Raw genomic sequence first — 12885 nt, forward strand, 5'->3', positions numbered from 1 at the left:
AAAAACTGGCAAAAGGTCTACGTCTCTTTTCTTGAAATAAGATGGGCAAAGATAATCACGCGAGAGAACGTTATCGTATTTGGAACTCGATCGGAAAACGAGGCGAATCACCTCTTCGATTGGTGTGGGATCCTTTTTCGAGGGTATTATCCGATAACGAGCGGGATTCTCCTGGATCGTGCCGTGGTTTATCTCGCGCGCAACTCGCGTACCAGTCCCGTGCGCATTCATCAGTCAGATCGCGGGTCGCTGCGCGGAGCCATTAGGGCAGCGCAACCTCCAATTACCGGTTTGATTAAATGCTTAACTAACTCCGCGCTCTGTGGTTTAATTTAATCGCGAGATTAAGTGCCGATCAGGAGGTTGCTTGCCTAGCCCTATAAGCCGACCGATGTCCCGCGCGCCCGCGCACACAGGAATAATCTCTGTCAGGTCCCGATTCTCCTCCAATCTTAGACAGGAGAGAGGGAGAGGAGAGGAAAAGAGAGAAGATGCCGCTCTCCTCGCGCTCGCGCGCGCGCGCGCGCTCGTTCGAGATGATTGCGTGCGTATGAATCTCGTCGTGGACGATGATCTATCGGATGAGTCGGCCCGGGGAGAATCATGACTCATGAAGGCGCCGTGCGATGCAACCACGGGGGGAGGCCGCGATTTTTGCAAGCCGCGGGAAGAATACAGCTTTGTACACGCTCGCGCGATTTTCTCCCAGCCGACCGAGAGACCGGGACTGAATTCCGAAAAATCGCGACCTTCGATGGAGGCCAGTTGTGTCGGACTTCACGCTCGTCTCGAGCAATTGACAAAGAGGAATCAAAACCTACCTACGGTTATTGTTTCTCTATTTTCTCGTGTTCGCGTTAGCTTACACAAAGGCGTTCTTAGGCTTTAATTTTATTATACCCACCCCAACACTTGTAATAAAAAAAAAAATAGTCTTTATCGACCTTAAGTTTTTACGAATTATTTCTATTCCACGTTGTTCGCTAAACCTTGTTGCGATAAAATAAAAACCTTAATAACGTAAAAAACATTTATGTAGTCCAAACGTACTAGAATTTATTTTTTGCATATCTAAAAAAAAAATTAAGAGATGATCTCGCGAGGGATTAGTTAAGCTATGGCAAAAGTTAATCGAGACTGGCAAAACCACCCCTAAAAGTCGAGAAACTAAAGTCAAGTATGTGCTTAGCTATGAAAATTACATAGTGCCACAAAATAATATATCATTACGGCGATACGTTTCAATCTATCGCACTTGCAAAGTTCGTCTTCTGTGCACAAAATTATAACGTACGATAAATCGATATTTGGAATAAGCGGGCGTAATTGTTATACGCAGAAATAATCTCTATGGGGCTATATTTGGTGTCTTACCTCTCAGAGATCATGAATAATGAAGCGTCGATAACTTTGCAGCCAGTGGATAAAAAGCCGAGAATACCCGAGAGCGAGATCTTGACGACCGGCACAGAGGATGAGGAAGCTTCCTCTGCGCCTGAACGAGTTTCCGTGCAAAAGAATCTCCGCTTCTTCGGCGATACGGATCAGGAGTCCGTCTCGTCCAACAGAGACCGCAGGTAAATATACCCTATAATATAAACTGCGTATATATGCACGAGCGGTTAAATATTTCACAGAAAAATAATTATTTCGACCCTCAATTAATCAACCTTCCACTCAACCATTACGTTTTGTTCTAATAACTAATGTTAGATTTAGAAAAAAAAAGAAAGAAAACCCATTACGATCCTCTACTTCCAACCTTCAACTTGCTTTATCTACTTTACGTGTGCTAAATATTATTTTATTAAAATTGAACTAATCAAATTATATTAAATACTCTAAATACTGTTTGCAATTTTTTTTTCAAAGTTATAAATGTGTATTTTTTTTCTTTTTTTAATTCATTAAATAGCCAAAAATATTTAATCCACACTAAGGTTTTTTTTCTTAATTAATTATTCTAGAAACAAACGAATTGACGACCACGCCCGCTCGAGGCGTGATGTCACGAATTCGAGCCGTCATTTGGGTATCATATCAGGCCCAAGAAAATCGTCGAGACTCGCTGAAAGCGCGTTATCTTCGGGCGAGAGTACAACAGGCGACAGCAGCCAGCAAAGTCAAAATTCTCAGAGATCGCAAAGATCAGTTGTATATCTCCATGCTGCTACAGGTACAGTAAAGTTCCAAACGTATAATTTTTTTTTTTTTTATATTTTGTATGTAACTTCTAGTTCAAACGTTATCACTGTCAATAATAGTCATGCTCCGCGGAACATATTATTTATCGAACGCTTGAAATTCCGCAATACCTGTCGCATTTACGTCACAAGAAACGCGTAAAAAAAAAACTTTAAAAATCGATCACATTATACTGGTCGGCCGTTTAAAGTTATTTAACTGGCGATTTGTGTGAATAACGTTCGACAGTGAAAGTACGGAAAATGTCGTCAAGCGTAACCGCACTCTAATTGCGTCTCAAGACCGATATCTACATTCCAGTCGGCGAAATACCAGGCCCGAATGAACGACGCAGGGCAGCGAGTCGCGAGGAGTTAAATCGACCGTTGCAATCGCACACGAGAACGGTGTCGAGGAGCGTGAGCGTCCTTGCTCCGTGGAAGCCGCGACATTACAGGGAACCGTTCGAGATCAACTACGATCAACAACAGCACGCGAAACCGATCGCGACCATGAGACGCAGGCAAAGGAGCCGCGAAACTCTCAGTCGCCGAGGAAAGGAGGCTCGACGAAGCAAGGACAACCTTTCCAAAACAAGTAAATACTCTCGAACGAAAAAATAAAATAAAATACCCTGTTACATGAAATGTAAAAAGAAACCGAACCGATTTCCATCCGTTGCACCTAGTTATTAAAAAAAAAACACATTTCCGTCGCTGATTGCAGGTACGATTAATCGCAGCACGCTAAAATCGAAAGACAAGCAGAAAGTGGACAGAACTGTTTCCACGGAATCGCTGGCCACCAAATCGCGAGGCTTAGGCTCCAAGGCGGAATTGAACAGATCTACGTCGGTGCCTCGCGATCCGAACAAAAGCGCGGGATGGTTCAAGTTGAAGAGCAAGAAGTCCCGCGCCTAAACTGGGCGGCCATTGATCAATGCTAGTCTCGAGTTTTATAAGTGTAATTCGTAATTTTCGTAGGCAATTAATAGACGTCGATATCCGACGCGCGCTAATTAATAACGACTTATCGATAGTATACCGTTTTCATACACCTGTTAACATATACGCGACTGTTCGATCGCGCGGGTACTTAATTTCTTTTTTTTTTTAACTGAATAGCATGTAATTGCGACAGCAACGTGTCAATTAATTGCTATCAACACGTTAATCGATTTTGCAAATTTATTAAATTTCTGCGCTACCTAAAAGACAAAGTTTTAATCCCCGCATAGATACATATATCTATACGTAACAAAAACAATTATCCAGCTATACACAGGCACGCGAAGCTTTGAATTTTAGTCAAATTAATACCATCATACTGTTTGCGCATTAAATAAATAATGTTCTTCATAAAAAAAAAAAAAATATTGCAAAAAATCGAATGTAACTTTTAAAAGTATAATATTAAATATATATTCTAGAATGAAAACCTTTTCAATATTGAATATGTTGCATTATTTGAGCTTTCTCTCTGCCAAATTTAACAGATTAAATTTGTTGCAAATGACGAGAATGCGTTTCATAATATATTCGTATTTTGTAAATTAACATGATAGCGTATATTAACTTTTGTTTCTCCCTCGGGAGTTAAAAAAAAAAAATGCTTTAATTTTTTTTTTCATACTTTCACGTAATTAAACCCTACATGCGCATTTCTTAAAAAAATTAACGCGTCACTTTATTCTACCGTGAATCAAAGTGCCATCATCCCTTTTTTTTTATATTCTTATAAGATATACATTTTTTATTAATCAAAATTCACGAGTATGTATTAAAACAAGTACTTTTTTTCGTAACAAAAATTAATGTGAAATTTAAATATATTTTTCTAAATTTTATCTTGATAATCGAAAGATTATTGTAATTAATACAACAGACAGTTACGTATAGCGGTATTTACTGATCACTTTCCCGTGCATAAATCAATATCACCTTTGCTTATTGTATATAAATACTTGTGTTAATAATCAGAATTCTTAATCTACTTTTGCTAGGACCTATGTGTTTTCATTTATATATAAAAACTTTCCTCTGTACATTCATAGATCACAGATTACACATACACTGTTGCGAAATTTTAACGTTCGACACAGGTCGAGAAACGCTTTCGTCATTTTTAATAACAGTGTAGCAAAATGAAAACACGTGAAGCTAGACATTATCTGTTGTACTGTGATACACTTGCGTGTGAACAAAGAAAACAACTTAATTATGGCAACATAGTCATCTTACACCATAATTATTTCATTCCTACTCGGTGCTATCTACGTGTGTGTGTACATATGGATCATTAGACGATATGCATGTAAATATCATTAATATTGTACGAAATTATACGAATAAAAGCTATTACCTATTAACACAGACATTGCTTGTCTCCGTTAAAATAAGATACGTGAAACGAAAATAAAGAATGAGTCATGTTTTGTAACAAGATTAATGAATAAACATAATGATGTCAACTAGCATATCATCGATAACGAAATTTTGAATGATACATTGTGTTAGGAAGGAAAATTAAGGATATTAATGGTACTCACTCATGGACAACTCCTTGATTCAGGATGGATATGGATCAGTAACGGATAAAATGGATTAACAGGAAGAAACTGGTGTGTAACGATTAGTGTTTGAACCATGCACGCTACGCTTCTACAGTTTTATTCAATTTGTCCCAGCAACACAACGTAGTTCCACAGAGTACAAGTATCATTCCAAGATACGTATCTGAAAATAAAAAAAATAAATAAACAGATCATAAAGTAATTAATTCATAATTTTCCCCAACAATATAAAGATAACTTGCATATTCTTACTTTTGTGTACTTTTTCTTCACCCAAAAACCAACTTGTGATTGCAGTAAATACAAAGGAAAGTGAATTTGAAACTGGCACAGCCAGGGATAAATCAGTGCTCTCCAGAGTTAAAAAATATAATATCGAACCACACTGATTTACGAGAAATGGCAGGATATACTGTATAAAAAAAAAAAAATAAAATTTATAAGTATCATTGTTCTTACAACATAAAATCAGATAACTGATCAATGCTAAGTTTCCATCAAATTTTAACAAAAATACTCGTAGATAATATTTTTTTATGTACAAAAATTTGAAAAGCAAAAATTAGTTTATGTTTTAAAGTAAAAATTAACAGTTTTAGCTAACACAAAAATTCAACTTGTAAAATTAATTATACAAACATTTACTAATATTAAAAACATCGTATAAAATGTGGCATATATAATTTTACATTTGTTTAAAGAATTCCGATTAAAAATAATTGATTATAGTATACGACAAACGATTGCGCTGTCGTATTTTCTCAGAAAGTATCATAACCTTAACCACACATCAACAACAGTACTTACTTCTTAAAGTAATTTAAATTAAAGTGACGAGCGACAATTTTCGCTTTTCGAACCTGTGCTTACGCTCAAAAACGAATTAGTAAAATATATTTTTTATTAACATTTGATAAAAACCATAGAAATAACATTTGCCAATAAAATTTACATAAAAATATTACGAACATTTAGCTTGGTTACGAGAAATGCGATCTCCTTGAAAAATTGTTCGTAAAAAGATGCGCCTTTAACATCCTCCAAACCTCGAGCACCTTTCCTCATAAACGGGTTGGTCGTTCCCCAAAGGATCGCGACAAGAAATAAATATATCACAGAATCTGCAATATAGCACACAGAAATTATCATTAAATCTCTACTTCTATTTTCGTCATCGTTCTTAGATTACTTCGTAACGGTGTTAAAATAGCTCACCGACAGTGACTGCCATCGTGCCTCGTCGATTACCTAACGTCGTGTCGTCGTACACTGTACACCGAAGGACGGATACGGTGTTTTCTGCGGTGACAGCAGCTAGCGTAGTACGTAATCCGAGGCAGCAGAGGCAGGGGATGAGAGAGCGGGGAGAAATCGGTCATCGGCAAACCGGCCGGCGCGGTACATACATGTAAAACTCGACGCACACGACGCTAAAGTCACGTTCGCTAGCTGCCGTTGCAATATCTGCCTTTCGACGTACAAGGCGTATGAAACAATGCAAATCACATAACGAGATTAAACTAACGTACCGAATGCATTAGATGGCCTTTCTGTTCGAACCGGAGTGAAATCTTGGCCAACAAATTCAGATTATCCCGTCACTTACGAGCACGTACTTGTTGAACGAACATTATGCGACTTTTCGAATTAGCAATGGCAGTTACGGTCTGACGTTACTACTACTACCAACCATACGCTGATGACCAAGTGCATCCAACAGCGCGACTAGTTATCCCAGCTCTTGCATCTGATTGGCGTATTCTTTTAATCCGAAAAGTATACGCCAATCGAGTACTAGAGCTCGTATAACGGTGCGCTGTGTACGATTCCACGCACACCACTCCAAAATTACATACACTAGCCGCCACCGTCTCAGAAAACGGAACGTAGCATACTATAGATTTGAATCATACTCATCTCTTATTAATTTTAATTTTTTTACTTAAAGTTTATCGATATATGTATATTATATTTATATTAGTTGAAAAAGAATCAATTAATTAAAATTTAATCTATATTTTTTTCAAACTCTTTAAAAAAAAAAAAAAAATACTTTGTACTGAATATATTCTTTAAAAAAAATAATAAATTAATTATTGACTAGAAAGACAAAAAGTAGTTATTAAATTAGAAAAAAAGAAACAGTTGGAGAAAAATATTACATTAATTCACTGATAAATGCTCAATGGTCTCCAACTGTTCTAGTTCTATCTTCTTTAAAGAATCATACTGTATTCGTAATCGTTCCAATTCCATAGATTTTTCCATAATTAATGCCTGTAATAAAAACAATATAAAATTAAACTTAAATAAAATAATAAAAGCATTTATATATTTTAACATGGCTCCAAAGCTAATTAATCTACTTTAATTGGCAACTCAAGTGTTTTTAGATTATTTCTATTATAATTAACATTCAACATCAATTTATATATAATTATTTAAGAACCTGCATCTGTTGTTTCTGGGCTTCTCTCTGTTTTTCAACAGAATGAAGAAGGTTTCTAGCACCAATCGTTTTCATTTTCTCCTTCTCCACTTCCTTTGCCAAATTGTCCAATATTTTAATGAAATCATCAGAATTCTTTTCAAAATCAGTGATCTCTGCAACGTGAAAATTCTTAAATGCCACAAGAGTTATTGTTATACCTTTAGAGTATTTTTTCTATGAAGCTGCAAAGATCAGTGAACAAAATACGCTTTCCTTTTAGTAGACACAGCCAACACAAGTGTCGTTCTGTTTTCGTTATTCTGTTAATACGAAAAAAAAAAAAAATGACACTTGTGTCGACTGTGTCTACTAAAAGGAAAGCAGCCAAAGCCGGGCGAGCGTGCGGTGACGGGAATCATACAACAAGTGGGCACGGACAACGACCGGTAGTGAAAACTGAGATTAGTACACGCAATACCTGCCTCGCGAACCGATTACAACTTACTGGACACAAAACTCTGGCATTCCTCTTTCAACTTGTTCGTTTGATTCGCCGCCTCCGGCTCTAGAACGCGTATCTTGCTCAGGTCGTCGATATATACGCCGTACTTCGCCAATGGATCCGTCATTTTGTGCCGTTCTGTGCGCTGAACGATCCACATGATGGCCTCACGATATCGAGATAATCAATTGAGTCTCGAATATCTCGATACTGTTGCCAACTGTCGCGCGACCATTTTGCATACAATTTATTATTATATGTTCGATTTTTATCTCTTTTTCTTTACGAATTTTCTTTGACAAAGTGAGGATAAACTAATTTAATTAAACAAATTTTTAATTTTAACAAAAATTTGCTGTGACTTTTTTTATGTTTATGCCTGCACGTGCAATCGAAATATCACGTTAGTGACGTAAGTAAGACGTAAAGTAAGCATTGTTTAAATAAATAATTTTATCTAATTGAACATAATTAATTAATTTGTACAGGTTTCCGTAAAGATATATTACTTTGAAGTACAATGAACGGATCACGGCATTCATAACCTGTTTGTTCGCCACTCATAAACTTGCAAATTACTGCTTTTACTTGTCAAAATGACTAGATGCGCGTGTTTTTTGTCGCATGAAATATCTTTGGGATTCTGTAAATCAAGGAGGTCCAGATTTTTGCGTACATGCGACCGAACTTTGAATGCGATACGAAGATTCGCTGACGACCGACCGGCTATTGTGCTAGGAATCGAAACGAGCTGCGACGATACAGGATGCGGAATCGTAGACACCACAGGAAAAATATTAGGCGAGGCGATAAATTCACAACAGCTCATACATTTGAAGTAATTATAACTATCTCGCAAATTATTTAAATTGACGATTTAATATATACTTTACTCGCGAAAGTTTAATAATCTAATTACATTAATTTTGCAATTAGTGGTATTTATATTTATATAATAAAATTAATTTATAATATTAGTTGATTAGATAATAAAAAAAAATCTTCTACATGTGATTATAAAAGTATGTATAGGTTTGCTTTTTTTAGAATAAATATTTGAGCAAATTGTAATCATATTTTCATTTTAGACATGGTGGCATAATACCTACAATTGCTAAAGACATGCATAGACAGAATATTACTACTGTTTGTGAAGATGCATTAAGATCAGCACATTTAAGATTAAGAGACATAGATGCTATTGCAGCTACAATCAAGCCAGGTCTTCCTTTATCACTTAACATTGGAAACCGTTTTGGGAAATATCTTTCTAGGATAGGAAATAAACCATATATACCAATACATCATATGGAAGCTCATGCTTTAACAGTACGAATGGTACAAAAAGTATGTTGAAGTTATTTATATATATATATATATATATATATATATATATATATATATATATATATATATATTGCATTAAACTGTGTCTAATTGTTCATAAAATTTTTATCTTATAGGTAGATTTTCCTTTTCTTGTTTTGCTTGTATCAGGTGGTCACAGTTTGTTAGCAATTGTTGAAAATATTGATAAATTTTACTTGCTTGGTACTACAGTGGATAATGCACCTGGTGAAGTTTTAGACAAGGTATATTTTAAATTCTATTATAAATTATATCTTATTATTTTTTATTAATAATAAATTAATTTTATTTAAAAACTTTGAACTCAAAAGATTGCCAGTCAAATTAATGAAAAATTTTATATAACGATAAGGAAATATACCTATAAGCAAAAAATTTATTTAAAAAATTTACAGATTGCTCGTAGGTTAAAACTCACAAGTATACCAGAATTCTCGCATATGAGCGGTGGTCAAGCTATAGAAAGCGCGGCGAGTAAAGCATCGGATCCAACTAAATATGTTTTTCAACCTGTTCTAACAAGAAGGAGAGATTGCCAGTTCAGTTTTGCAGGATTATCAAACAAAAGTTTTAAATATATTGATAAAGACAGAATTTTTAATGTTGCTGATAGTACAGCAATTCCCGACGTGTACAATTTCTGTGCTGCTGTACAAATGGCTTGTACCAAGCACATATGTCTCAGAACACAGAGAGCAATGGAATTTATTAGCAATATGAATTTAATATCGGAAGATAAACGAACTTTGGTATGTCTAAGATTATATATATTTTTTTTTTCAACTTTTTTCTCGATTTATATACTCGTTTAAATGCAGGTAATATCTGGAGGTGTAGCTTGCAATAATTTCTTGGCAAAAGCTTTAGAAATCGTTTGTTCGCAAAAGGGCTTTACATTTGTTAGAACTCCACCCCGTTTGTGTAACGATAACGGTATAATGATAGCCTGGAACGGCGCGGAGAAATGGATTGTAAACAAAGGTGTTCTTCGAAATAAGGAAGAGATCGAAATGGTAACTATCGAAAAGCGTGCACCGTTCGGAGAAAGTTGGATCGAAAGAGTAACAAATGCCAACATAAAATGTAAATTAATAAAATTAGACATCCTCTAAACAGAAGTAAGTTTCTACCTATATTTAACGAACCATAATTTATAATAGCATCCGGCAATTGTGTATAAAATATTTATTTTCGTATATGTACAAATTTATACAACAGTTGGCGTGATCTCATTAAATTGCCGATTTATCTTGTCCATTAGTAAAGATTCTGAATTATTACATTCTACAGCTTTCTTTTGTTCTTCGTGTTTATCTAATATACTACGTATCCTGTTTTTAATAGTTTGTATCGTATTTTTATCTTTCGAAATTAAAGACGTCGGTAATATATCGTCGAAACGTATTACTCGTTCGGGCTGCATTTCCTCTGGACATGTAGCCACGTACGTTGACAAATCGCATAGCGCTGGTTTAACTTGCTCAAGAATATTATTAGCGTTGTCGGTATCCATTTTATTAATTATAATCATTGCTGGCTTTTTCAATAAGTCAGGCTTGTATAGTTCAATCTCTTTGTTTAATAAGATCACCGTTTCTAAACAGGATCTATATCCATGCTTTGGCGACAATTGAAATCCTTGTATATCTACAATGAACAAAAGTAGCTTTGTTCTTTCAATATGCTTTAAGAATGTATGACCCATTCCGATATTCATATGTGCTCCCTCAATTAAACCTGGTAAATCGGCAACAGTAATCTCCCTAAAATCACTATATTTAATAATTCCTAATTTGGGCCTTATGGTGGTGACTGTAATAAAAAAAAAAAATACGAATGTAGTGAAAGATCTAAATTTATCAACATAAATGTTTCAGCTACTCATCCGAAAATGTAGAGAAAGAATGAAATATGTCTAAAGTCTTACAAGGATAAGCAGCAATTTTAGGTTTGGCATTTGAAACCGCTGCCAAAAAGGTACTTTTGCCAGCGTTAGGAAAGCCAACTAATCCAATGTCAGCGATCATCTTCAAATCCAACTGTATCGTCTGAGATTCTCCCTTTAATCCACAATAGCCTGTTTCCTCACAACCACCAAGACCTCCTCTTGCTACTAAAATCTTCGAGTCCTCTTCATTTAATTCTCCTTTAGGATTTTTAAACGAAAAGGGAAGAAAGTTAAGTAACGATAAAAGCATAACTCAAGTGCATAGTTAAAAAATTCGTGTCTACCTAATAATACTCCATTTTGATTGTATACTGCAATACCACGTGGAACTGAAATTATTTTGTCTTCACCAGGTAAACCTATAATCCCTTTAAATGTGCTGTCACTTCCTGATTCCGCTTTGACTCGTTTGGTCTTCAAGCTTGCGACAACTTTCTCTAATGTTTGCCCATCTTTAGCAACGACATATATATTTCCTCCAGCACCACCCAACCCACCGTAACGAGATAATCCAGCACCTCCTGTACCTGCTCTAACGTGAAGCCGCAGCGTATCGACGAATTTAGAACGTAAGTATGCCCTCGGCTACAATTAAACCAAAAATTTATATCGAATAATGCATATACATCTTGTGATTTAAACACGATTTGTTTACCTTTTTCGCAAAAGCTAAGACTCTTGTCAGAAACACCATTGTATGTGCGTTATAATTATTTTCGTACGGCGTCAATTAATCAATTTTACTTTTTTAACGAATCGTTTATCATAACGCATATTATGTTTCATCGTAGGAGGTTAAACTCGCACCGGCTGTATCGCGCTTTGCAAAACACGTTGCTTTACTCCAAGATGCTGGGTGAGTTTATCAAAAAGTTAAAAGTTAGCAAGATTGCCTCTAGATGGAAGCCTAGTCTTCATTTCAATTCAAAATAAAATTTTTTCACACAAATCAAATAAATAATACAATTATTATAATATAATACAATAACCATAAAATACATGAAAATAGAAAACGTCAAATTAAAAAGAAAGATTAAATTTTGATTTTCGTAATAGACATAGGATTTGACGTTAGGTAATAATTAATTAAAATGCAAAGCTTAAAATCACGACTGATAAAAATTGATAAAAAATATTAAAAGAGTACAGCGAGAAAGTTGTGCATGTGCAGATTAAAAAAAAAATTAAAGTGTCCTGCTGTGAGAAATATCTAAAAGAGATATCTTCGAGAGATCTTTTGGACACGTTTGTTGTCTTATTGTCAGATAGATAGATATAGCTTATTACTTAGCTGGCTACTTTGAAATAGACGCAACGGAAGCCACACTTGTCGCGGCGTAAATATTTCATTGACGCAATCATAATGTCTATAAATCGCAATTTTATTTAACAAGAACAACATAAGGCGCCGCCTAATGTTTTAGAGACATCATAGCACCGATGTACAATCGTACCGTTGAATAAAAAAAAAAAGAAAAAAAAATAAAAGAAAATTTGGAATTACATGCAAGAGAAAAAGTACAAAAATTTTAAAAAGAATTTAAAAAATATAGGAATTAATTCAATCTTAATTAAATTTAAAAAAAGTAAAAGTTTATCTCTCTCTTTAAGGAATTAATATTAAAAATTATTTTATTAATATAAGCACCTCACGTACCAATATGCAGGTCTTAAATATTAACCATTACCTAAATTTAATTTATTAATTTATTAAATCAATTAAAATATTCTTTATTTTTCTTTTATTCAACTATCGAGTTTACTGATCCTCCGGTTTTTCCCCCTTCGGGACTCGCTTTCGAAAAGAGATCAAGAGAGACAAACACGACCCGGGTTCAAAAGAAAACGAGTCGCAGTTTGCAGGAGCCGAACGCCGAGGA

At 35.1% G+C, this 12885-nt stretch overlaps 4 protein-coding genes across 10 annotated transcripts in view; 2 read left to right on the plus strand and 2 right to left on the minus strand.

The window, feature by feature from the left end:
* The window catches only part of Blo (bloated), a 94668-nt gene extending 91043 nt beyond the window's left edge, over positions 1-3625 (plus strand). For all 6 annotated transcript variants that reach the window (XM_070665375.1, XM_070665376.1, XM_070665378.1 and 3 more), the window contains 4 exons: positions 1417-1577; positions 1968-2176; positions 2506-2781; positions 2911-3625. In XM_070665375.1, coding sequence (XP_070521476.1) covers positions 1417-1577; positions 1968-2176; positions 2506-2781; positions 2911-3104 — 840 coding nt within the window. In that variant the 3' untranslated portion in view covers positions 3105-3625. The remainder of the gene's footprint in view (positions 1-1416; positions 1578-1967; positions 2177-2505; positions 2782-2910) is intronic.
* A 369-nt stretch (positions 3626-3994) lies between these two features.
* On the minus strand, positions 3995-7855 carry LOC139107631 (intraflagellar transport protein 20 homolog). Of its 2 annotated transcripts, XM_070665389.1 has the most exons (5): positions 7693-7855; positions 7206-7360; positions 6919-7033; positions 5726-5877; positions 4838-4919 (listed from the first exon to the last, which is right to left on the minus strand). In XM_070665389.1, the coding sequence occupies exons 1-3, from the start codon at positions 7847-7849 to the stop codon at positions 6920-6922; spliced, it is 426 nt and encodes a 141-aa protein (XP_070521490.1). In that variant the 5' UTR covers positions 7850-7855; the 3' UTR covers positions 4838-4919; positions 5726-5877; position 6919. The 2 variants fall into 2 exon arrangements, with proteins under 2 accessions (XP_070521491.1, XP_070521490.1); XM_070665390.1 differs by lacking the exons at positions 6919-7033; positions 7206-7360; positions 7693-7855 and adding exons at positions 5009-5168; positions 5972-6799 and having other exon boundaries at positions 3995-4919.
* A 96-nt stretch (positions 7856-7951) lies between these two features.
* On the plus strand, positions 7952-10175 carry Tcs4 (Threonyl-carbamoyl synthesis 4). Its single transcript, XM_070665387.1, has 6 exons — positions 7952-8101; positions 8178-8527; positions 8778-9036; positions 9153-9281; positions 9453-9806; positions 9876-10175. Exons 2-6 carry the CDS (start codon positions 8286-8288, stop codon positions 10167-10169), a joined length of 1278 nt encoding a protein of 425 aa, XP_070521488.1. The 5' UTR covers positions 7952-8101; positions 8178-8285; the 3' UTR covers positions 10170-10175.
* Positions 10176-10227: 52 nt separating this feature from the next.
* LOC139107630 (GTP-binding protein 10 homolog) lies at positions 10228-11869 on the minus strand. The gene is made up of 4 exons (XM_070665388.1): positions 11661-11869; positions 11290-11590; positions 10985-11203; positions 10228-10869 (listed from the first exon to the last, which is right to left on the minus strand). The coding sequence occupies exons 1-4, from the start codon at positions 11697-11699 to the stop codon at positions 10265-10267; spliced, it is 1164 nt and encodes a 387-aa protein (XP_070521489.1). The 5' UTR covers positions 11700-11869; the 3' UTR covers positions 10228-10264.
* Positions 11870-12885: the final 1016 nt, after the last annotated feature.

Source organism: Cardiocondyla obscurior, linkage group LG13 (assembly GCF_019399895.1).
Source record: "Cardiocondyla obscurior isolate alpha-2009 linkage group LG13, Cobs3.1, whole genome shotgun sequence".
In the NCBI taxonomy this organism is placed as follows: domain Eukaryota; kingdom Metazoa; phylum Arthropoda; class Insecta; order Hymenoptera; family Formicidae; genus Cardiocondyla; species Cardiocondyla obscurior.